Genomic DNA, 25,180 nt, shown 5'->3' on the forward strand with positions numbered 1-25,180 from the left:
AGGTTGGAGAACACCAGCTTGATAAAATGTTTTTTTAAACCTTTTAAAGACTTGTACATCTGGAAGATATGAACACATTTAATATGTAAAAAAGAGTAACAGAATCATAATTGCATTGATGTTTTTAATATTAACCATGTTTAACTTTTAAAGAAAATTTAGACTTTGTAATGTAGTACAATACTCTAAAATAACAGTTGCTGTTTAACCAGAATTGTACAAACCCCCAATTTTTAAGACTAGCTGTTCTAGAGAATAAAACTTAACAGATAAAATGTTAAGAGTAAATTAATGTTTTCAGAATTATTGGTCATTGTAGCATATAGACTGAAATTTGATTTATATCAGTACATTAATATTTGACCTTAGGAAAAACCTTGAATAGTTTTAACTGTTGTGTTACTTATATCTACACGTAAACCTTTTAAAATTTACTCTTAATTAACATTTTTTAATCACTTAGACACTCGTCTTGTTTACTTAGATGTATTACAGCCTTATTTTATCACATAAAGACTTTTTATCTAGAAACATTTTTATTAAATATATTTTTATATCTAAAACCTTGTAATGTTTTAAACTGTTGATCCCCTTTTTTAAAATTTATATTCTGAAACAACCCTTATAAATTTCTGAATTTAGATAAATTACTCCATTTTAATCCAATGAAATACTTTGTTACTTATAGAACTCTATTTAAATACAGTTGAAATTTTTGGACCCTTTATATAGAATAATACCTGTTAAGACTTTTAGTAATCCTGTTTTTGGTGATAACATAATGTAAATTTAAACCCTTTTTTTATTTACCAATTTATGAAAACACCAAACATGTTTTAAGTATGTTACCTTGTGGAATTTAAGGAGGTAAGAGTGCAGTTAGCATTTTAACTTTTTAAACCAATCAGATGTCTCTAACAAACACATCCATGATCAATCCCATATATGTTAAATCTAATTTAGTTATTTTTTAAAAACCAAGATACCAGAAAATTGTATTGAGCCATATCAGTCATTTCTTTCCTGTTGAAGAAGAACCTAGAAACAAAGGATATTAGACATTTTATAAAATTAACATTTTATTTATTTTTTGACCACCTGGAAACAAAACTGTGTTAGTATCTTGAAAGCCATACTTTTGTTTATACAATTTAAAAACCTTTTAAATCATGTAAATCAAAAGCATTTGGATCCATTTTTTAAAATTTTAATTTATGAGCTCATATGTCAATTTTGGTACCAAATATATGTAGACATGACAATACACCCGTGTACATATACATAAAATAAACAGAAGGACAAAGACCTTATAGCTTATTTTTTAAACCCATTAGATTGAGAGTTAACCCTTGTAAACTGGCATCTGAATGAAACAGAGCATTAAGGAAACTTTATATTTGAATAAAATAGGTCTGATTAAAAATTAACTTAGGTGCACCAGATCGAAATTATGAACTCAAAAACAAAAGAATTTTAAAAGTTTTTTTGGCTTCCATCCTGATGTGATCCCTCTCATCAGAGATGAAAAGGAATTAAGAGAATATAGACAAAGGTTATGCCTTATCCCTCCCTGAAGGAGTTTCCCAAAGAGACAGCAAGGGAGCTGCTTCCATTGGTCTCCTTGGGAGAGCCCCTCAGGTTGGAGTCTTGTTCTAAACTGGTTTTCCTGGTCTCTTGGACAGCAGCCATCAAAATTTTAGCCTGGCATTTTGGTGGACCAACTCCAATAGTTGGAAGTTCCTATTGGCAGCAGTTTACATTTTAATGTAAGCTTCAGCGAACATGGCTAAAAACATTTTTAACCATTTTTTTTACCCAAATTTGACTATAAAACATTTGATCAGGATGTTCAGGCTGCCCAAAGACAATTTGGTGGTCCCCTGAGGGGGCCATCTGACCTCAAAAGTTGGTCATTCTCTCTACAGAATTTAGAGAGAGAAAAGACATTGCAGCAGGTTCCGTACTCACTGGCTCTCTTCTGGAATTCCTGGAAATGAGTTAACATGCACTGGAGGGGAGCACATGACTGACATGAGGGAGACTGACCATGCTTACACTTAGAGACAACAAAAAGACAGAAAAGGACAAACAAACACAGAACAGATAAAACACCAAAGACACGGACAAGTGGCCACTCCAGATTCCAGACCAGAGGGACTGAGCAACGTCTTGCCACCCCCAGACTCGGGAAGTAATGCTGCGTCCAGCCTTCCTCAGAGTCCCTAGATGTGGATCCGCCAGAAACAGACTTACGGGTCCCCCAGGGGTGCAGAAACAGGTGACTCTCCCGGAGAATTTAGTTCAGTCCTGGGGCGGGGCTCCACAGACCATGCAGCCTGGGGCTGAGGAACGTCTCTCAGGGGCCTTCCCCTAGGAGCACCGCTGTGGCCTCTCCCCTCCGCAGGAGTTTCCAGGTCAGTGGTGAGTGGTAGTTACCCACCAGGCAGCCAGGATCTCGCTGGGGCTTCCAAATGTTATGGGGCGCAACTTAAGAACAGACCAATTACCAATGAGAAGTCCAAATTTGAGAGTCTTTATTAAGCTGGCCAGTTGACTCTGTCACACAATGCCCCAAAAAATGGCTATTGGGAGAACAACCCTGACCACAGGTACAATGATCACCAAATATATGAAAAATATTCATTATCATTAGCAAATAGGAAAATAAAAATCAAACTACTCTGAGATTTCATCTCCCATTAGACAAAATGACACTCACAACAATACATAAAATAGTAAGTGCTGGACAAGATGTGGAGAAAAAGGATCCCTTGTACACCCTTGTGGGACCTTGGTTAGTCCAACCACCATGGAAATCAGTGTGGAGGATCCTCAGAGGACGAGGCATGGAACCGCCATGGGACCCAGCTACACACTCCTCAGTATTTCCCTGAAGAATCAACGTCATCTTCCTGCACTGACACACCCACACCCCAGGTTGACAGCAGCACAACTCACAACAGCCAGACTAGGGAAGCAGCCTCGGTGTCCTTCAGTGACGACTGGACCAAGAGCATGTGGGCACACACAGTGGAGTCGTATTCAGCCATAAAGAGAATGAAACGGTGGCGTCTGCAGGAAATGGATGGAAGCAGAGGGCAAGGTGTTAAGTGGAATCAGCCAAACTCAGATGTCAAGGGTCATAGGATTGTTCTCAAATGTGGAAGCTGGAGAGAGAGAAGGAAAGAATGGAGGGATCTGATGGAAATCGGAAGTAGATCAGCAGAACAGAGGAAGAGACCAGGGGCACGAGGAGGGACAGTAGGAGACCACGGGAGGACAGAGGTCCAGTCATACTGCTGGACTGTGAGCGTGTTTGAGTGTGTAACACAAATCCCACCACATGTCCACCCACAATGCCCCAGTAGAAAATGTGGGAAAACCAAGTGGCAACTGCGCACTGTCTGCAAGATGCACTTTAACCTGGTGCTTTTGTTTGTTTCCTTGACTTGTTCATTTACTTGTTCATTTATTGTTGAGTCAGAGTCTCTCTCTGCCCTGAGGTCCTTGAACTCCTGGGCTCCAGTGACCTCCCTCCTCTCCCTCCCACAGAGCCAGGACTGCAGGTCCTGCCCCTGGGCCCAGCTCAGGAAACGCAGAGGGTACTGGTGAAAATGGGAAGGAATATTCAGAAACCAAGAGAGAGCAGAGAAAACCACATTCACATCAGCAGAATAGACTGTGAGTCAACACAAGTCTTGAGACACAGAGAAGGACATTAAGCAGTATAAAAACGTCAACCCATCACCCACCTGTGACATCATGGAGACACCCCCACCCCACCAGCACTCAGATACACAAGGAAACAGAGCTGGGTGTGTCCTGTGCCCAGGCTGTGATCCCAGCACTTGGGAGGCTGAGGCAGGAGGGGGAAGTTCAAGGCCAGCCTGGGCATCTTAGGGAGACCCTGACTCTAAATAAAAATAAGAAGGGCTGGGGATGTGGCTCAGTGGCTAAGTGCCCCTGCCTGCAACAATCCCTGGTACAAAATGCAAAAGCCCCAGGCAGATAGGAGGGGAAGCTGAGAAAGGCGGTGACGGGAGGTGCCCAGGTCCCACCTTAGTGCTGGACACACATCCAGACAGGACCCGTGAGCACACAGGACCTGAGGCAAGAACACCAGAGAGCAGCTGGGCTGAGGGAAGAGCCAGTCAACCTCCAGCACAGCCAGGGCCTCCGCAGGGCCCACCTAGGCAGGTGCAGGACGGGCCTCACAGATTTACAACATTGCGGCCTCATCAGGCACCTTCTCAGACCTCAGTGGAGGGATCTGGAAACTGGTCCTGAGAGGGAGACCAGAGCCCACCAGGGGCTTCCTTGAACCCCCTTGGAACAAAGAGGACATCAAAGGGGGATTAGAGAGCCTTTCAGGACAAACAAAAATAAAACCAGGACACGTCAGAACTTTGGGGAAGTGCTGGGGTTGGGTCAGTGGGAGGTCACTTACTCAGCATGTTGGAGCCCTGGGTTCCCTCCCCAGCCTGTGGTGGGGGAGAAGGAAAGGAGGAGAGGAGGAAGGGAGGGGAGAGTTGGGGAGGGGAAAGGTCAGGGGAGAGTATAGGAGGGGTAGGGGAGGAGAGAGGACAGGAGGGGAGAGGGGATGACCGTTGATGACCCCAGACCCCAGAGGATCCTTCCCTGTGGCTCCTCCTCCATGTGGGGAACCCTCCATTCTCCTCCTCTGCTCTTACGGGAAGAGCTGTGCATTTCAGACATGGCAGGGACAACCTCTGAGAGCTCAGAGCAGATGGGCCTCACGGAGTGGGCACCAGTCCAGCACCACCAACCTCTCCCGGCCCGAACCCAGGCTGGCCTCCTGCCCTGGAGGAGAAGCTGGCTGAGCCCATCCGTGTCCAGACCCTGCTGACCCCACACTCCAGGTCGTGAGGTGCAGAGAACGGGCTCCACACTGGACGCGGGGTCTGGGAGGCCAGATGTCCCTATGCAGGACGACACCACAGTGGAAATGAGCTGGCACTGAGCTGGAGCCTGGCCCCCGAGGGGCACCCTGCCCAGGAGACAGGGGTTCCCAGGAGGCAGGAGGCCTCAGATTCCATCCCACGGAGATGAGGGGGGTTCTGCTGCTAAGGAGAGGGGAAGCCCCAAAGGGGACCATTTAGCAGAGGACATCCACACCAGCACCAGGAGGAGAGGTGAGGAGCTCCCTGGTCCCTGTCCCTCTCTGTGCCCCCAGCAGAGCTCCAGCTGACTGCACAGCCAGGTGCTCAGGGTCTGCTGCTCTGTGCCCACCTGAGGGGGGACCTGCATCTTCCCTAAACCATCTCCAGGACTGGGAGACCAATGGCCCCAGCCAAGACCCAAGAACCGACCACCAAGGATGGACAGAAGGTGCCCCTGAGAAGGGAGGACCTACCCCAGGTCACCCTCAGCTGGAAGGGGCTGGCTCAGGAGGGCACCAGGTGCACTGGCTGCTGCCTCCTGGCCCTGCAGGGATGAGGACAGATCAGGCAGACAGTGGAGGGGTGAGGACAGGCACCATTGCTGTCTGAGCTCCTGCAGGGAGCCCAGGCCCACCCACACAGTGCTGGGGAAACAGGAGACAAGATACCAGGGGGACAACAGTTCCCCTTCCTGTGGAGCTGTTATTGTGACACCCCATGACAGGCGGAACCAAGCCTCCAAGTGGCCACATCCTGTGACCTTCTGTCCATGCTCTATGACCTCCTCCATCTGCAGAGCCAGGACCTGGGCAGGAGATGCCGTGACCCCCACCCTCACGGCTCTGCTCTGCCTTGGTGAGAAGTGAAGAAGGGGAGGGGACACCCTGTTCTGGGAGGGACCCCAGCCCACAGCCAGGCCCTGGCCAAGAGGGGACTCAGGGCCCAGGAGGCTCTGGGGAGGAGAGGGCCTGCTCAGGCCTCAGGGCTCCCCTCTCACAGGAACTCTCTTCCAGGGCTGAGTCTGGGCCCCGGGATCCGAGGGCAGCAAGGTGAGTGTCCCCAGCTGGCCCAGGTCCTGCTCCTCCCTGGGGACCAGGAGCCACCCTGGGCAGTGGATGGAGAACAGCAGCTGTGGGCTGAGGCTGGGGAGCCTGGAGGGAGCTGGGCTGAGGGCTGGGATCTGAGGGGCTGTGCTGGGACCCAGCCTCGGATTCCCTTGCAGGGACCCTCCCCAAGCCCACCCTGTGGGCTGAGCCAGGATCTGTGATCACGTGGGGGAGGCCAGTGACCCTCTGGTGTGAAGGGACCCTGGAGACCGAGGAGTACCATCTGGAGAAAGATGGAAGCTCAGTGCCCTGGGACAGACAGATCCCACAGAAGACCAGGAACAAGACCAAGTTCCCCATCCCAACCATGACACAGCACCATGCAGGGCGATATCAATGCTACTATCACAGCCCTGCTGGCTGGTCAGAGCACAGTGACCCCCTGGAGCTGGTGGTGACAGGTGAGAGGACACTTGGGGTCCCAGCCCCTGGCTCTGCCCTCAGGAAGGGGTCTGCTCCCACTTGTCCCTGTCACAGCCCAGCTGGGGACAGTGTGGAGGAGGGAGCCCATTAACACCTGCCTCCTTCTCTGCTAGGATCCTACATCAAAACCTGGCTCTCAGCCCTGCCCAGCCCTGTGGTGACCTCAGGAGGGAACGTGACCCTCCAGTGTGGCTCAGGGCTGGAATATGGCAGGTTTGTTCTCACTAAGGAAGGAGGACACAAGCTCACCTGGACCCTGGACTCACAGCTGACCCCAGTGGGCAGTTCCAGGCTCAGTTCTCAGTGGGCCCTGTGAAATTTCTTAATAAAATAGTAGCAAATCATATTCCAGAACATATTAAGAAGAATGTTTATCATTACCATGTTTGTTTTATCCCAAGAATGCAAGGATGTTTTAACATAAGCAAATCAATAAAGAAAATCAATACCACATATAGAATTAAGAACAAAATCACTTAGTCATTGCATTAGATGCAGAGAAATCCTTTGACAGAATTCATCACCCATTCATGATAAAAACACAATTCCAATCACAATAACTTTAAAAAAATTTTAAACACCTAGGAAAAAAATTAATCAAGATAGTGAGGGTCTCTCCGAGCACGCATCCTGCGCGTGCACACACGTCCCGCTCTATTCCTTGGAATACCCGGGAGCTGCGGGAGCCCTTGCTTCCTGCATTTCCCCTTTCCCCTCTCCTCCTCCCTAGGATTCCTGATCTGCTCCTTGTCCAAACAGAGTCCCTTTTCTCCAGTTAGGGCATCCCAGAGCTGTGTCCTGAGTACTTTTGGTAGCTGGCACAGTGGCACATGCCTGTAATCCCTGCTCCCTGGGAGGCGAGGGCAGGAGATCACACGTTCAAGGCCGGTCTCTGCAGCTGAGGCAAACCCTGTCTCCAAACCTAAGAGACGCGGCTGGGATGGGCTCAGTGGTAGAGCAGGCCCAGTACGCATGAGGCCCGGGTTCAAACAGGTCCCGCTACATAAATGATAGTGAAAACTGCCTTTGGTCAAGTCCTCCCTGGGAGGCCGCTGCAGCCCTGGGCACGCCCGTCAGGAGGAGAGCCACCCTGGCCGGGACTCTGAGGGCGGCTGGCAGGCAGGTGGACACGCAGGCCCCTGCTCTCCCAGGCGAGCACCATGGTGCCACCAGGGCCCCAGATCTGCCACAGCCCCTGGAGCTGCGGCCTGGGGCAGCGGGGCAGCCAGAGCCCACCGTGCTGTGCTGCCAGCAGCAGCTGCGTCCTCTTCACCAGGACCCCCGGTTGCTTTAACCGCCCACCAGATCAGAGTCCTGCCAAAGCCAATTCTGACGGGTTTGCCAGCTAGTGGCCCCTCGTGGGGAGGGCCAGGTCCTGAGCTTCCTTGCTCTGCAGTGTCTGCTGCCTGTGCCGCTCGCTCCATGGCCCTTGGTCTTGAGGATGAGTCACCTGGAGTCCCCACCTGCTCTCCAGGACCAGCTCTTTCCAGAGCCTTTGCTGCTGCTGCTGCCCTTGGTCTCCTTCACTTCCAGCAGAGCTTGGGTCCCTCCATCCGCTCCCGCCATTCGCCTCCCCACCCTGGCCTCTCATGTTCGGGACTGGGGTTGAACCCAGGGCTCCACCACAGAGCCGCAGCCCCAGCACTTTGTACTTTGTACTTTGAGTCAGGGTCTCATTGAGCTTTGACGGCGCTGAGGGTCTGGCTGCGTTGCTGAGGCTGGCTTTGAACTGGGGATCCTCCTGCCTCAGCCTCCCCGGCCTCTGTGACCACACGAGTGCAGCCTGTGCCTGGCGTCTGCCTCCTCCTCAAACTCAGAATGGACTGGGGACCTGGTGAGTCGGGGCTCTCTCTCCAAGCACTGTCCTCGGGGCTCTTTTCCAGTCTGCTCCGTCCTGGGCCTGCCTGGGTCTCACTTCCAGGTCCCTGATTTCTACCCACCGTCTCCTCCTGCTGTGGAACGGGCTCCTGAGGTTTTCACTCACCACTGCACGAGCCTGAGATTCCTGCAGCGCCTGCTTTCTCCCCAGGCCGCCCTGCTGGAGTCGCGGACGCCACCCCTGCGATGCCTGAGGCTCCAAAGCCCACGGCTGAGGTCCCTGTGTGGAGGTCAGGTCCCAGCCACCAGCAGGCCCAGGCTCAGTCCTCAGCTCCTCAGAGAGGGAGCCCATCAGGCCCCAGCCGCTCAGCGTCGGCCTCTGCCTGCTCCCTGGGTCCCGCTCCTCCAGCACCTTCTCCTTGGCTTGGGCTGCGCCCACAGGCCCAGCGTGCACCCCACTCCCTCTTCTGGGGTAGCAGCAGGAGCAGGCTTTGGAGTGTGGCTCCCGTCAGCTCCGGGCTCTGGACACTGTCACCCTCACCACCCCAGAGCCTCCCCCCCACGGTCCTCACAGCCCCACCAGGCACTGGAGACCACGCCCCAGTCACCCAGGTCCTCGGACCAACAGAGAGCAGAGGTCACTGCAGTGGGAACAAGCGGGACATGGAGACCGGTCGGGGACGTCCCCTCGAGGCTGACAGGACTGTCACCCCGCGTGGCGTCTTCGGTGGCAGCCTCTGGATCGGTGCTCCGTGGCTCCTTAACCAGGGCCTGGGGCTCCTGTCCAAGACGGGGTCCCGCCCAGGGGAGGAGGGGGCTGAGAGGGAGAGGGGACTCGGAGCGAAGGGGACTTGAAACAAGCGGGGAGATGGGAGGAAATGGAGAAGCAGAGCCCCTCTCGGGCCAGGGAACCAGGCGCCCCTCCGTGGGGCCTTGAGTCTCCCAGCACCTCCCAGGCTCCTCTCCTGGGTTGTCCTGTGACACCCGCTGGTGGCTCCCGCCAGCCCAGCATGGAGGGGAGGCACCCCAGCCCTGGGCGTTTCCTCCCCGGCAGGGCTAACGCCGGGCAGTGCAGCTGGAGCCCTCCTGCCCACGACCCCTGGCCATCGGCACAGCCCAGGCCTGGAGAAGGCTCCAGACGCCCTGTCCACGCCGCCACGCCAGCCCTCCTGGCCCTGCCCAGCCTGGTCCTCTCAACCCTGCAGAGCCGGCTCCCCCGCCCCTGGTCCCACCCTCCATCCACCTCGTCCCTCCCCAGCCCTCGTCCACAGCTCTGCGGCACCTCGGCCGGTGACACTCAGGCCAGAGATGCTCTCGACTGCTGCACAGGACAGTCCTGCTCTAGAGCCAACGCTGCACACGACACTGCCCAGGGACACAGGCTGCATCCACCCTGCTCACGGCCGCGCCCTGAGCCCACCTGACATGGAGGGCTGCTGTCCACAGCCTGGACCCAGGAGGACGAGGAGCCACTCCTTCCTCCGCAGTGCAGAACCGTTGGGCCGTCAGCCCACAGACCCCAGGGACCACCCGGCAGAGGGCCGACCAGAGCACTCCAGGGTCGGCCTGGCAGACGCCGCCGTGGTCCCCCAGGGAGTCCCTTGTTCCTGTGTGGCGGAGCATCCAGAAGAGAGCCCTGTTCCTGCTGTCCCTCTGAGCTCTGCCCAGGCCCTTCCTCCTGAAGCCCATTGCTTCAAGGTGCCCTGGACCCGGGCCTCACCTGGGACCTCACGTGAGACCCTGTCACCAAATAAAGAATTAGAAAGGGCTGGGGATGTGGCTCCGTGTGAAGCAGCCCGGGGTTCCATCCTCAGCACCAAAAAACAACCTTCTCTGCCCACCAGCCCCCAGCGCCCTGGACATCCTGGTAGCAGGTGAGGGACCCCTGCCTGGTCCCACGTCCTGCTGGTCTGCTCTCACCTCTGGCTCAGCGTCCTGCGACCCTGTGGCACTCTGACCCTGTCTTCGACCTTCCATGACCTATTTACACATCATGGTGTGAGGGGTGTGTGACCTGAGGTTCAGAGGTTAGAAATTAAGATGGAATCACAGACCTGTTGACGAGGGCCGCGACCCAGGGGACCGCGAGGGTCCATTCTGGCCCTGCTGACGGTGGTGTTCCCTGTGGATCTACTGCTGTCCAGCCACCACCACATGGTGGAGACACACACGTGTTGGGTCCATGTCCTCGACACAGCTCGCCCAGGACCCCCGTCCACCCTGGCTCGTGTGTCCAGGAAGACCGTCTGCCTCGCTGGCGGCTCTGGCTCCCGGGCCTGCCTGCCTGTGGTGACCGCTCGCAGGCCTGGGGTGCCCGGCAGAGGAAGAGAACCTGCACCCAAGAGCTCAGCAGAGGGAGGTGGCCCAGGCCACGGTCTAGAACTGAGTGAGACTGGGCAGGGCCCCTGCCTGAGGCCCTGTAGGCCTCCCTGGTCAGGCCGGTGAGGTGGGGACAGGCCAGGCAGCAGAGCACAGGGCCGCTGGGCTCAGACCTGCTCTGAAAGGTCCAGAGCCTCTGCTTCCTCAGCCCTGTCCTCGGGCACAACCCAGAGCCCCGGGGGCAGGACGGCCCCCTCCAGTGCAGCCGCTGAAGAGGAACCTCCAGTTGCAACACGAGCCCAGAGGCCATCGGTCGCTGACCCCCAGGCTCAGCTCTGCCCACCGGGACCATGGCAGGCCGCACCCAGACCCCCGCTCTCACCGCCCTCCTCTGCCTGGGTGAGCTCTGGGGACAGGGACGGGCCCCTCCTGGGCTGCCCCTGAGAGCCTGGAGCTCAGGCTCAGAGGACCAGACCAGGGAGAGGATGGCGCGCAGGTCGCGGCTGAGGCAGAGGCAGGCGCCGCGCCGTGGTGGTCCCGAGACCCCTGGGTTCACCTGGGGACCATCTCAAGGGCCTGCTCTCTTCCAGGGCTGTGTCGGGGCCTGTGGGCCAAGACAGCGGCAGGTGAGTCTCAGGCCTCCTGGTTCAGCCAGCGAGCCTCCTGGGGGCTTGGGAGAGGGGAGTCTGTGGCCTGCGGTGGTGGCCAGTCTGAGGGCCTTGGGCTGACCAGCAGGCGGGGAGACCTCCCTGAACCCCAGGTCCCATTCCTTTTCAGGAACCCTCCCCAAGCCCCTCATCTGGGCTGACCCTGGCCCCATGGTTGCCACGGGGAGCCCAGTGACCATCTGGTGTCAGGGGTCCCTGCGGGCGGACACCTACCGTCTGTTCAAAGCTGGGGCCCCTGCATATGACACCTGGGCCCCGTGGGACTCCAGAGACAAGGCCAGCTTCCCCCTCGGATCCGCACACTGGGACACCGCGGGGCTGTACCGCTGTGCCTATGGCATCTCGGGCAGCTGGTCCAGGCAGAGTGACGCCCTGCAGCTGGTGGTGACGGGTAGGAGCGAGGAGCTGCCCCCTCCCCACTGTGGGCTCCCCGGCACCCTTTCACGAGCTGTCCCCTCCCTCAGGAATGTACAGCGCACCCCTCCTCTCAGCCCACCCGAGCCCCGTGGTGGCCTTGGGAGAGAAGGTGACCCTCCTGTGCAGCCTAAGGGACACGTCCGGCACGTCCTACCTGCTGAAGGAGGGAGGAGCCGCAACACCCCAGCCCATGGCACCGAGCCTCTCTCGGGGGAGGTGGCTCAGCCTGTTCTCCCTGGACCCCGTGACCCACACCCACGGGGGCACCTACAGGTGCTACGGCTCCTCCAGCCACAATGGCTTCCTGTGGTCACAGCCCAGCAACCCCCTGGAGCTCCAGGTCACAGGTGAGGAATCCTCTGCAAGCTCCACCCTTTCCTGGGCCCCAGAAGGACCAAAGCCGTGAGTCCAGGGCACCCTGATGGGCTGCCCAGTGACCCGGATCTCCTGGGGCAGAACCACAGGGCAGGAGCGTGGGGTGGGCACCAGGAATGCCCTCCTGCAGGCCCCAGCGGGCACACGGAGTATCCCTGTGACAACACTGTTGTGTGCTCAGGTGTGGACAGGCAACCCTCCCTCACAGCCCAGCCCGGCTCGCTGCTGCTCTCTGGGGACAGCGTGACCCTCCAGTGTCACTCGGGGTCCAGCTTCGACAGATTTGCTCTGGTCAACGACTCAGAGCCCACAGTGCCCCCGCGCCTTGATGGGCAGCACAGTCCCGTCTTCCCCCTGGGCCCCGTGGGTCACTCCCAGGGGGGCAGATACAGATGCTATGGGGGACACAGCCTCTCCTCCACGTGGTCAGCCCCCAGCGCTCCCCTGGACATCCTGGTAGCAGGTGAGGAGCCCTGCCCGTCCCCACGTCCTGGTGGTCTGCTCGGGTGCTGGGTCAGGGCTCTGGCTGGTAGTGGTGGGGGTCCAGCAGAAAGGTCCTGCAGTAGAGGCTGAGGGGTGGGGGGAGAGGGACGGAGACACTGAAAAACTGGAGAAGCCCAAACAGAGAGGTGCAGAGAAAGGGGCCCCAGAGTCCCAGGGGCAGGTCAAGGTCAAGGGCACACGGCAGGGGCTGCTCCACACACCAGGCCTTCCTCCTTCCAGGAATGTACCAGAAACCTTCCCTGAGGGCCCACCCAGGGCCATCAGTGGCCTGGGGGCAGAATGTGACCCTGCAGTGTCTTTCTGAGGTGGGGCTTGACACCTTCCTCCTGTCCAAGGAGGGGTCAGGGGCTCCTCCCCAGCGCCGCCCCGGGCAGAAGAGGACTGCGCCTTCTCAAGCCAGCTTCTCGCTGAGTGCTGTGACCTTGGTCCACGGGGGCACCTACAGGTGCTACGGCTCAAAAAGTGACCACCCCTACCTGCTGTCCCAGCCCAGTGAGCCCCTGGAGCTCGTGGTGGCAGGTGAGGTCCCCATTCTTTCTTGTGCTCACGGCCAGTTCCAGGTCTGTCCCCAGGGGAGCCCAGTGCTGGGGTCGGAGGAGACCCCAGAGGAAGGGACAGTGAGAAGAGGAGAGGACGGGGAAGCTCCCTCCTGGGCCTCCCCTCCAAGCCTCAGCCCTGAAGCCCTGCAGGGACTTGGTGGCAGAGGGTGGCTGGCAAGGCTCAGGGGAGACCACCAACAGAAAGGCCAGAGGGACCCCTCTCCAATGTTCCACCTGTCTCCACGGCCCCTCACCACGGGACAAGGCAGGACAGGAAGCAGCACAGGCCTCCATCCCAGGCGGCTAGACCTCTGTCTGTGGTACAGGGGTGGGTGGGACCTCAGGACCCGGGACTCAGGGCTTGGAGGCACGTGGGTGGGTCAAGGCACAGGTGGCACAGGGCCCAGCCTGAGGATGAGCAGTCAACTGAAGTGGGGAGCAGGCAGCCCAGCCCTCACCTCCCACCCACCCCAGGAGGCCCTGAGGAACAGCCCCTCACCCCCACTGACCCCGGACCCCAGAGTGGTAAGTGAGGGGCTCTGGCCCGAGGTGGGTCCCAGGACAGGGCTGAGCTGGGGTGGAGCAGCCTCCTCTGGACACGCTGACCTGGACAGCCCCTCCCCTTGGGCTCAGAGTCCCCAAGTGCACAGGAAAGGCCTGGCCCTGACCTTCAATTCCCCTCAGTGCTGACCTGGGCTGTGCCCTGCTGGAGAGTAGGCACCCAGGGAAGCCCCAGGACCTGAACCTGCAGGCACTGTCCCCTCTGTGCAGTGACATGACCCTGTGCAGGGAGGGCTCAGGGCCATCAGGGTGTCCAGGCTCCTTCCCTGCAGCTCGGGCTGAGCTCTGGTGGAGGGAAGGAGACAGGAAGTCAGACTCCCCCAGCTCAGGCCCCAGCTCTGCTTCTCCTGCTGGGGACCTGGGTGAGCCTCAGTTTCCTCATAGCTCTGTGCCTAGAGGGCTGAGGCCATGTGGTGTCATGGACAGGGATGCAGGTGACTTCTGCCAAGGCCCAGCATGCTGTGCGTGAAGTGGCCTCTCTTCATTCACAATGTCCAGGGACTGGGAGGGGCCAGGAGGTTCCTGTCCAGGCTCAGAGCCTTTCTGCACCTTTCCTACTGCTCCTCTTCCTCCTCTGACACAGTGGTTGTGGCCGCAAGGACCAGCCCGCAACCCTGACCTCAGAACCACAAGAGGGGAACCAGTGGACTCTCCTCTCTAGAGCATGTGGTCACCTGGTCCAGAGTCCCAGGCTGGGCAGAGCACACAGGACAGGAGAACCCCTGAACCAGGGACCACTTTCCCCACCAGCCCTGAGCTCTGGGGCTCAGCTGAACTTGCTCCAATGTGACTCAGACACAGTGCTGAACTCACAGAGCACAGTGAGGGTGACGAACGAGGGAGAGGAGGAGAGGGGACCCCGAGCAGCAGGGAAGGGCTCTCAGGGGCTCCGTAGAGTCCTGTGTGAGAAGAGCCCAGGGTGGGGGTCCAGGCAGGACAGGGTCCTCGACTTCACACAGCCCCTCCTCTACCTTGATTCTCAGGAGACACTGAGACCTTCCGCCCATCACAGAGCAGCTCAGACCCCAGGACAGGGAGTCAGGAGGATTCTCAGCCCTGGGGCTGGTTCTCAGGGTCCAGTGCTGGCTAGGGGGGCGGCTTTCCTGGGTGGATGTGGGGGATCCTGGGGTGATTTGGGTCTGCCCTGACCTCTGCCCTCTGTGTCCACATTCCCAGGCTCCCCTCCCCAGGATTACACAGTGGGGAACCTCATCCGGATGGCCATGGCTGCCTTGGTCCTGGTGGTCCTCGGGATCCTGCTGTTTCAGGCTCAGTATGACCAGAGAGGGACCCAAGATGCAGCCAGGAGGTGAACAGCAGAGAACAGGCAGCACTCAGAGTGCAGAGTGGGAGATGAAGGACCATCCAGAGGTCTGCAGACCAGCTGGCTCAGCTGGGGCTGCACCCTGACCCTGTCCAGGCAGCAAAGGTGGCTGGGTCAGGACGGCTGGGTGCTGGCTGCACAGTCTTCCCCACAGTGCTGTGAGCACACAGGGCTGGCCCACCGCTCTCTGCAGCCCTCCAGGAGCCTGTCCCCCTCGGGGACTGTCTGTGCAGCTTCCCTGAAACACGGAGGTGGAGCCACAGGCTGGTGTCTGAGGACTGAGTAACGGGTGCTGGTACTGTGGCATGGCTCTGAAAAAGTCACGTGAAAAACCCGGGAGTCTTGCTGAGTGTTTGCTGTTACTGTCCACGTCCCTCCTGGCCACCTCCACGTGCCCAGGTATCACCAGGTCACCCAAGTGCTGGCTCTAAGTCCAGATTCCTCTGCTCACTGCTGGTCTTAGAAACCATCCAGCTGGAACTTCTAGAGTCCCCTGGCTGGCATGGCTCCCTGAGTCCTGCAGGGTTTCCTTTCTTCATTGAATCCCTAGGTCCTCGCGTTGCTCATGGTGACACTGTGAACAAGCTGATCCCCTCCTTCCTCCCACCCGGACACCTAGCTCCCCTCACTCCTGTCCCTGGGTCCTGGGGACAGGAGCACAAGGCTGAGACTCAGGGGCTCCTGGCTGCCCTGATGGAGTGGGAGCAGGTGGCTTCTCACCTCAGCTGGGACCTGGGCCTTGGCTCTCTGGGCTCTTCCTAGTCAGGGTGAGGCTCTGCTCCTCTCCTGACTCACTGAGGGCTTTTCTCTGACAAATGCTGTGGATCCTGAGCAGGGCTTTTCCTCCAGCTGTGAGGTGACTTGCAGGGAACGCTCCTTGTCACCCGTTGCTGTGATGGATCACATTAATGGACTTTGGATGATGAACTGCTCTGCACACCTGGGACACGCGCCCCTTGGTCACGCTGTGTGACTCTTGCACCTGCTGGTTGGATTTGCTGAGGCAGGTGTGTCTCACTGAGCCCTCGCCCTCCTGCTGAGAAACGCATCACTGGGCAACACTGTCCTGCAAACACCACCCAGGGCCTCACACGGAGCCCCAGGCAGTGACGTCACTAGGTGACCAGGCCTCTGGGGACCCAGTCAGGAGGTGGTGTGCTGGAATGGGATGCTGTGCACTGAGGGCCTCTTCTGTGGAGCGTTGTGCCCTGTGTCCATGGGGATGTCCAGGGTGCTGTCCTTCCCCGGGAAGTCCTTGTGTGGTGTGGTGTCAGATGCTGCAGGCCTCTGGGAATGACTTAGGACGCTTCCCTCTGCTTCCTCTCCTGGGTGGTGCACAGGATGGCACAGTGTCCCCTCCAGAGCTGGCGGGGCTCCTCAGCACCCACCAGGCCTGCCCTTCATTGGTAGTCCACGTGGCTGCTGGAGGTCAGTGTCCTGCCCCAGGACCTTGGCTTAGCATTTCCTCAGGGCAGGTCAGCTGCTGGCAGGTCCCCTAGAGTGGACATGAGCCAGCCACTCTTCGCCTCCACCTGGGAGGGGACCTGGCAGGGCAGGGCTGGGGGCTGCTGCTCTCTCTCTCCTCCCTTCTCTCTCCCGGCCTCCAGCTGCCCCCTGGGTTCTGAGTGGTCCTGGCAGAGCCTGTGTCCCTCTCTGTGCAGGTGGTGAGGTTTCCACCACTACCTGGCTTCCTGCAGCCTGAGCTCAGTGCCCAGGGTGGTGCTCCTGCCTGAGTCCTGTGTGGTGCCCCTGAGCTTCCTGGATCTGGGATTTGGTGTCTGATGGGAACTGGGGACCCCACGTCATTGTTGAGACCTCAGAGTCCCCTGTGTCCTTCTCCTTTCTCCTCTGGTGCTCCGGGGTGCACAGGTGACTCCTGTGTCCCTCAGTCCATTGAGCTTCTGGTCTCTGCACTCTTGACGTTTCCACTGCTACAACCTTGAGCTGAGAGTCTGCCCTCCGTGGTGCCACCCTGCAATATCCTGCAGTGGTCTTCTCCCGCCCATGCCAGCCTTTCTGGTCTCTGGGTGGGCTTGCTTGAGGCACTTTCCTGGGATGCCCATCTCTTCTTGTGAGCTGTCACTCTATCAGCCAGAGTGCTGGGCACCTTCAGTGTTACTATCTTAGATTCGTGGTCTCACCATTCCTTATCCCTGCCCTGTGGGCTCGGAGTGTGGCCCTGAATTTCTAGCTGTGTCTTGTCCTGTGCTGCCTGGGATCCACCTCCTAATGGGTGGACCTGTGCTGGACTAGGCCAGCCCTAAAACACCTATTAGTAGATAGGGGAGGTGCAGGGACCCAGCTTGAGGAGACTGCAACCCTGGGGGTCGAGGTCTCCTTTCAGCCCAGCAGGTGCTCCTGGCCATCATTTTACAGCTATTTGTGCACAGAGGCTTAAGATGCCGGCAGAGAGTTGCGTGCTGGTCTGCAGCATAGGCTGTCACTAACACTGGACATGCGCATAGTTCTGAGGAAGCAAGGGACCCTTTGAGGCTCTGGTCTTGCCCAGCCTCTCTCTGAATCGGCAGCCCTCATCGTGCAGGAAGCAGGATCCTCCTGTGTTGATGTTGCATAAGACATGCTTGTGGACATGGGCTCCTCCAGCTGTCTGCAGTGTGCACCTCGAGTCCCCTGCTCTGGCTGGTGTGCTCCTGGAATCCCCTGCTCTGGCTGGTGTGCACCTGGAATCCCCTGCTCTAGCTGGTGTGCACCTGGAATCCCCTGCTCTGGCTGGTGTGCACCTGGAATCCCCTTCTCTGGCTGGTGTGCTCCTGGAATCCCCTGCTCTGGCTGGTGTGCTCCTGGAATCCCCTGCTCTGGCTGGTGTGCACCTGGAATCCCCTGCTCTGGCTGGTGTCCTCCTGGAATCCCCTGCTCTGGCTGGTGTGCTCCTGGAATCCCCTGCTCTGGCTGGTGTGCAACTGGAATCCCCTTCTCTGTCTGGTGTGCACCTGGAATCCCCTGCTCTGGCTGGTGTGCACCTGGAATCCCCTGCTCTGGCTGGTGTGCACCTGGAATCCCCTGCTCTGGCTGGTGTGCACCTGGAATCCCCTGCTCTGGCTGCTGTGCACCTGGAATCCCCTGCTCTGGTTGCTGGGCACCTGGAATCCCCTGCTCTGGCTGGTGTGCCCTGGAATCCCCTACTCTGGCTGCTGTGCACCTGGAATCCCCTGCTCTGGTTGCTGGGCACCTGGAATCCCCTGCTCTGGCTGGTGTGCTCCAGGAATCTCTTGCTCTGGCTGCTGTGCACCTTGAATCATGTGCTCTGACCAGGTCTCTCAGCACCTCCCCTGGGGTGGTGGTTTCTCTATACGGGGTTTTCAGGATACCTAAGGAGTGGGGCAGGTGAGGGTCCAGCAGTGCAGGGTCAGCTCTCTGTCTCACTGTGAGACGCTCCACATAGGGGAGACCCAAGGGCTTCAGTGGATGGAGCTGGCCCGGTCTTTCCTGGTCAGTGAGGCTGTGGTAAAGCCCAGCAGGTGGGCTGTGCAGCTCCTTCTCCTGCAGAGCTGTGACAAGGACAGAGCACCCAGCATTGAGTCTTCAGTGGACACAGCAATCGTCCACCTTGACCTGGGGCCCAAAGCCTGGATCCTCCCAGGTCCCAGCCTCCCCAGAGTACTTCCCAAGGAGCTTTCCAGATCATCCATTTGGCGACCCTCCCATGCACCCTCTACCACTGACCCCAATTCCCTCTGCAGTGAGGGTTTGTGAGGACCTCCTCCAGAAGAGGAAACTGAGGGTCAGAGAAGGGTATTAATGCCCATGGACACAAGGGCAAGGGATGAGGACAACCAGACAATTTTTCTTCTGGTCCCAGAATCTGCAGCCAGGGTTCTTTAGACACATCCCCAGTCCTTTCTATTTTTTTATTTTGAGGCAGAGCCTTGCTAATTGCTTAGGTCCTAACTAAACTGCTGAGACCAGCCTCAAACTTGCCATCCTCCTGCCTCTGTCTCCAGAGTTGATGGGATTGCAGAACCTCAGGAACTTTAAAGATCAGCTTCTGCCCTGCAGACACAGCGCTCAAACCCACAGGTTGTTCCCAGAGGCGAACACACAGCACTGGGTGGAGATGACCACAGGCCCAAGCGGAAGTGCACCCAGAGGGACAGGAACGACTGGGTGCTTCTCAGAACAGGGGAGAGGGTGTGCTGGGTGGAAAAGGGAGGTCAATGAGGCAAAGATTGGTACAAGACAAACCCCACTGCAGAATCTTGACAGGACACTTGTTATTTACGTGTTTATGGTACCAGGGATTGAACCCAGGGGTGCTTCATCACTGAGCCTCTTCCCAGCTGTGTTTGTCTTTATTTAGACCCAGGGTCTCACCAAGTTACTTAGGGCCTCATGAAGTTGCTGAGGCTGGCCTTGAACTTGAATCCCCCTGTCTCAGCCTCTTGAGTCTCAGGGATTACAGGCAAGGGCCATCGTGCCCACCTTTTCTAATTTTCTTCAATTTCCCTTCCTCTCTCCCTCTCTCTCTCTCTCTCTCTCTCTCTCTCTCTCTCTCTGGGCTCATGTCCAGCATGAAGCTCCAGGTGAGCTGCACAGCCAGGTGCTCAGGGTCTGCTGCTCTGCCTTCACCTGAACAGGGAGCAGACATCTCCCCACAGCATCTCCAGGGCTGGGAGGTGACTGGCCTTAGCAAGGGGCTCACAACCCTGTGACAGGCACAGGCTGAAAGACAGATGGAGCCCCAGGGAGGCCTGAGAGGGGACAACCAGCCCAGGTCACCCTCACCTGGAGGGGGCCAGCTCGGGAGGCCTCCAGGGGTATTTGCTGCTGTGTCCCTGGAGGGATGAGGACAGATCAGGCAGACAGGGGATGTGGTCAGAGGAGACCCAACTCTGTCTGAAGGGTCTGCAGAGACCCTGGGTCCTGACACATCCCATCCTAGGAACACAAGTCCAAGCTGGGGGCAGGCAGTCCCCTCCTGGCTGCTGGTGTGAAGGCCCAGGACAGGGAAGGACTGGCCCCAAAGGGCTGTGTTCACCCCTCTCCTGACACAGAGCTGTGGCCATGGCAGAGCCCAGCAGGTGGCACAGGCTTCCTCCCTCCCCTGGGACAGCGAGGGGGCTTTGCTCTGTCCTGTGCTGCGGGCCCCTGGCTGAGCTCCTGGAGGTCAGTGTCATGCTCTAGGGATTCACTGGACTGAGCTCCCTTGAGGGCTGAAGCCTCGGCACTGTTCACACGTGGCTTCCACAGTTGATCCACCACAGGATTTCCTATTCTGGAAAAGGAGCTGAACAGAAACTTCTCAAAAGATGTAGAAAGGGCCAGAAATACAACAGCCCTGATGAACTTCTCTAGCCAGCAGGGAAAAGCAAGGCACTAGGGTCCATCTCACCCAGGCAGGATGTCCATCCTCATGAAAATAAAAACAATAAGTTCTTTCTCACGAAAAAATGTAACACTATGTCTCTCTTTCATTTTTGGTGTGTCTATGGCTGTGTCTTCAAGCTCAATTCACTATTCTCTCCTACTGCAGTGTTTAACTCACACCTGGATACTTCATTTTTTTTTATTTATTGTAAACAAATGGGGTATAACTTGTTTCTCTGGTTGTAGACGAAGTAGAAGCATACCATTTGTGTAATACACATTTACATAGGGTAATTGTGTTTGATTCATTCTGTTATTTTTTCCTTCCCCCACCCTCCACCCCTCTTTTCCCTCTATTCTTTTCCCTCCTTCCTCCATTCTTCCATTCTCCCACCCCCCATTATGTATCATCATCCACTTATCAGCAAGAGCATTTTCTCTTTGGTTTTTTGAGATTGGCTTATCTCACTTAGCAAGATATTCTCCAATTTCATCCATTTGCCTGCAAATGCCATAATTTTATTATTCTTTGTGACTGAGTAATATTCCATTGTGCATATATACCACAGTTTCTTTATCCATTCATCAATTGAAAGACATCTAGGTTGGTTCCACAATCTGGCTATTGTGAATTGAGTAACTATGAACATTGATGTGGCTGCATCACTGTAGTATGCTGATTTTAAGTCCTTTGGGTATAGACCAAGGAGTGGCATAGCTGGGTCAAATGGTGGCTCCATTCCAAGTTTCTAAGTAATCTCCACATTTTTCTCCAGAGTGGCTGCACTAATTTGCAAACCCACCAGCAATGTATGAGTGTACCTTTTTCCCCACATCCTCGCCATCACCTCTTGTTGCTTCTATTCTTGATAATCGCCATTTTAATTGGGGTGAGATGGAGTCTTAGGGTAGTTTTGATTTGCATTCTCTTATTACAAGAGATGTTGAACATATTTTCATATATCTGTTGATTGCTTATAGATCTTCTTCTGTGAAGTGTCTGCTCATTTCCTTAGCCCATTTGTTTTTTGGGTTATTTGTATTCTTGGTACAGAGTTTTTTGAGTTCTTTATATATTCTGGAAATTAGTGCTCTATCTGAAGTAGGAATGGCAAAGATTTTCTCCCACTCTGTAGGCTCTCTCTTCACATTACTGATAGTTTCCTTTGCTGAGAGAAAGCTTCTTAGTTTGACTGGTTATTTCTTAATGGAAGGTTTTATCTCTAGAAGTCCCATTCAGTCCCTCCCTGCAAACACAGACTTTTTATAACATCTTCTATTTATGTGCTAAACTTTGAAAATACAGAACTCAGTTGTAATCAATAGTTGGGTTTGTTTTGTGCTAGGACTTACCCCAGGGCCGCACACCTGCTAGCCATGTGCTCTACCACTGAGCAACCCCCTGAGCCCCGAGAACAACTGTTGTAATGTCTTTCTCTACCAATTCTAACGTCTGGGTACCTGGCATAGCTACCACACACCTCGCAGAGGAACCTCAGGGCCTCAGCAATCCACGGGTCACTGTGGGGGGCCCAGGAGCATGAGGTCAACTCCAGGTCGGCTTCTGTGGAGGTGAGCTGTGTTTCTGCTCCACTGTCTGTCTGGTAACCTGTGACTGACGCCAGACAGTGTTTCCTCCCATTGTTGGTGCTCAATACATTTGAACTCTTGTCAGTATTATTAAGCTTTGTTCTAGAACTCAGATGAGTTCTGGAAGCAGCTTGTCCTCTATGTATTCTGTGCAATACAGCAAACTACAGCTGCGTTTCCCTAGAGGTGGCCAGTCCTCACCACTGAAGCAGGGCCCCATGCACCATGCGGCTCTGCCAGTGTCCTGCTGCCCCTCCAGGGAGACTGGATGTGGCTGGGAAAGGCCCTGGCCCTGCACACACCAGGCACTGCTCTCCCTGCTCCCAGGGCTCATGCTTCAGCCTCCCACAGCGCTGCAGGTTGGCTCACGGCCCTCCTCAGCTCCATGTGGCCCCTGTGCACCCAGGCCTCGGGCCAGCCCCGTAGTCCCAGGCTCAGGCCTTCCCTCCACATCCAGTCATCCTGTCCACCCCACTGACACTAGGGGGTCCAGGACCAGACCCAAGTCCACCCACCTACAGACACAGGCTCAGATAAGTTTGCCCCAGGACTCCAGAGACAAACCCATATGAAGGTCCCACCATGACCCCTACCTGGAGTCTCTGGATGGCTTGCTGGCTATACCCTTCAGGGCTCTCTAGAGGAACAGAATCAACTGGATGTCTGATCATTAAAAGGGGATTATTTGATTGGCTTACACGACCACAAGGTGGATGGTCCACAATGGCTGTCTGCAGGCTGGAGACCTGGAAGAACCAGCAGCCGCCCATCCAAGGGGAGGGAGTCCCAGAACAACAGTGCCACCCTACCTAGTCCAAGACCACGGCTTCTGGAGACTCCCTCTAGAGTCACTGTCAGAGTTTGCTTTGGAAGAGTGAAGAAGGGAGGGTCCCATGTCCTCAGACAATAGGAGCAGCGTCCAGAACCCATTCGAGAGAGTCAGGAATGCATCTGCATCTGCTTCCTTGTTCTTCCAGCTTTTACTTTATCCAAGCCACCATCCTGTGGGGGTGCTGCCACACGGAGGCAGGGTCTCCACTTCAGTTCACTGTCCACATTCCAATCATCCCTAGACAGGTCCTCAACGACACACCCAGAAGCCTCTCAATCACCAGCATCTCTTACTCCAGTCACGGTGACAATTCACATTAATCATACACTGGCAATGGCGGCCCTTGCCAAAGCCTGTCTACAAAGGCTGGAATGTGTGTCTACTTCTTCAAGACACCAGTGCAAGGCCACCAGGGTCATGAATGACCAAGGGACACGTGGCACCACCCATGGAACTAAGGAACGTACCAGGAACTGACCCTGAGGACATGGAGATCTGCAAACTACCTGGGGAAAAGCAAAATAATTATCCTAAAGTGGCTCAGTGGCCACAAGAGAATTAAAATGAAAATAAGGAAAACAAAATACACAAAAAATATAGAAGGTCCAAAAAAGGAATTAAAGCCATAAAGAGGATCAATGAGATAGTTTGAAGTTAATCCAGTGACTGAAGTGAAAATTCTAGAAAGAGCTTCAACAGAAGACTTGACAGCCTAGAAGAAAGAATCAGTGACCCTGAGGACCAGACACTTGAAGTGACCCAGAGGAATGAAAGGAGAAAAGATACAAGAGAATGAGGACAATCAAGAGGACCCTGTGCACTCAATAGCAGGCTTAGTGGGGGCAGAGAAAGGAGCAGGCCTTGACAATTTCCTGTCTCATACTGAGTTTGGAATTAGTTTGCTCCTGGTCTTCCAGGGCCATCTGAGTGCACTTCTATTTGTATTTGGGATCTTCCTGTGTTTTCAGTGTGGCCATCAATGCCATGAACGTTCCTCCCAGCACCACCTTCCTAGTGACCCAGGCATTGCTGTAGCTGCACCACTGAGAACCGTGAGCAGGGCCTCGGGCTGCTCGGCCTCAGAGGGGCTTGGGGTCAGCCAGGCCCACACGATGCTCTGGTGAGCAGGGCCAGCCGGCAGCACGAGCAGGGCCAAGGCGTCCCCAGCTCCCCAGCTGCCCCTCCCTCTGCCGTCCTCCTCTTAGCAGCTCCTGATTCTAGAGCATCACCAGCAGCCAGAGCCAGAGTGATGAGCCACTGGGAAATTCCCTCCAGGGGACAATGAGCCACCACCCAGCCAGGGGACCAGGGCCAGTGTGACCTGCCCAGCACTCAGGGACCCTCTGTGCTGCCCTCAGGGACCCTCTTTCCTGCCCTCAGGGACCCTCAGTCCTGCCCTCAGGGACCCTCTGTCCTGCCCTTGGGCCATGCTGTCCAGGGACACCCAGGGACCTCGTCCAGGTGGGAGTGGCTGGCTGGTCCTGCTGCCCTCATCAGCTGCCAGGCTGGACACTCAGGAAGGGGCGCCCTGCTGGTCACATGAGCAGGACTTGGGGTCTGAGCACAGGAAGCTGAGGTGCCTGAGGAAGCGGAAGGCCAGCTGGAGGCACGTCCTGGTGAGGTCTGCTGAGGACTCAAGGGGAGCCACCTCTGCAGTGGCTGCTCAGGTGTGCAGGACAGAGGTGTCCTCTCAGCCCTGAGGAGGAGACCGCCTTTTAAAGCCTTTTCTCCTCAGGAGGTTCGTGCAGAGACCCTCTGACCCAGGCTGCTGCCTGAAACACCGGCTCTGCCCTCAGGGCCTGGGCGTCTGCCTGGAGGCCTGGGTCCCACCCCAAGGCTGGTCCTAGAACTCAAGCTCACTGGGAGCCAGGACTCCCCACCCCACCCTGCGGTTCTGAGACTCCCAGAGGATCTCTGGTTCCTTCTCAAGCCCTAAGAGGATCAGGGCACATGGTGTCGGGACCCCAGCCCCAGGCTCAGGGCTTGGAGTCATGAGGGTGAGGTCAAGGCACAGGTGACACTGGGGCCCAGCCTGGGGACGAGCAGCCAGCTGAATGGGGAGCAGGCAGCCCAGCCCTCACCTCCCACCCACCCCAGAAGGCCCTGAGGAGCAGCCCCTCACCCCCACTGACCCAGGACCCCAGAGTGGTAAGTGAGGGGCTCTGGCCCGAGGTGGGTCCCAGGACAGGGCTGAGCTGGGGTGGAGCAGCCTCCTCTGGACACGCTGACCTGGACAGCCCCTCCCCTTGGGCTCAGATTCCCCACGTGCAGAGGACAGGCCTGGCCCTGACCTTCAATTCCCCTCAGTGCTGACCTGGGCTGTGCCCTGCTGGAGAGGAGGCACCCAGGGAAGCCCCAGGACCTGAACCTGCAGGCATTGTCCCCTCTGTCACCTCCCCTAGGCTGCCCCAGACCAAGAGGTAGCCAGTCCTCTCCTCCCAACAAGGTGTGGAGGGGCGTCCCCTTCATCCCTGAGTC

The 25,180-nt window shown here is 56.3% G+C and overlaps 3 protein-coding genes across 3 annotated transcripts in view; all 3 read left to right on the forward strand.

Moving 5' to 3' along the window:
• Window positions 1-25,180, forward strand: part of LOC124966922 (leukocyte immunoglobulin-like receptor subfamily B member 3) — a 106,771-nt gene that overhangs the window by 57,771 nt on the left and 23,820 nt on the right. The gene's annotated exons all lie outside the window — the stretch shown is intronic.
• LOC124966932 (leukocyte immunoglobulin-like receptor subfamily A member 5) lies at window positions 5,660-6,810 on the forward strand. Its single transcript, XM_047528839.1, has 4 exons — window positions 5,660-5,756; window positions 5,915-5,950; window positions 6,124-6,408; window positions 6,544-6,810. Exons 1-4 carry the CDS (start codon window positions 5,678-5,680, stop codon window positions 6,744-6,746), a joined length of 603 nt encoding a protein of 200 aa, XP_047384795.1. The 5' UTR covers window positions 5,660-5,677; the 3' UTR covers window positions 6,747-6,810.
• LOC124966914 (leukocyte immunoglobulin-like receptor subfamily A member 6) lies at window positions 10,859-15,161 on the forward strand. The gene is made up of 7 exons (XM_047528794.1): window positions 10,859-10,966; window positions 11,158-11,193; window positions 11,345-11,626; window positions 11,700-11,999; window positions 12,209-12,490; window positions 12,751-13,050; window positions 14,808-15,161. Exons 1-7 carry the CDS (start codon window positions 10,918-10,920, stop codon window positions 14,942-14,944), a joined length of 1,386 nt encoding a protein of 461 aa, XP_047384750.1. The 5' UTR covers window positions 10,859-10,917; the 3' UTR covers window positions 14,945-15,161.

The sequence above is a fragment of the Sciurus carolinensis genome, chromosome 16 (assembly GCF_902686445.1).
Source record: "Sciurus carolinensis chromosome 16, mSciCar1.2, whole genome shotgun sequence".
Classification (NCBI taxonomy): Eukaryota; Metazoa; Chordata; class Mammalia; order Rodentia; family Sciuridae; genus Sciurus; species Sciurus carolinensis.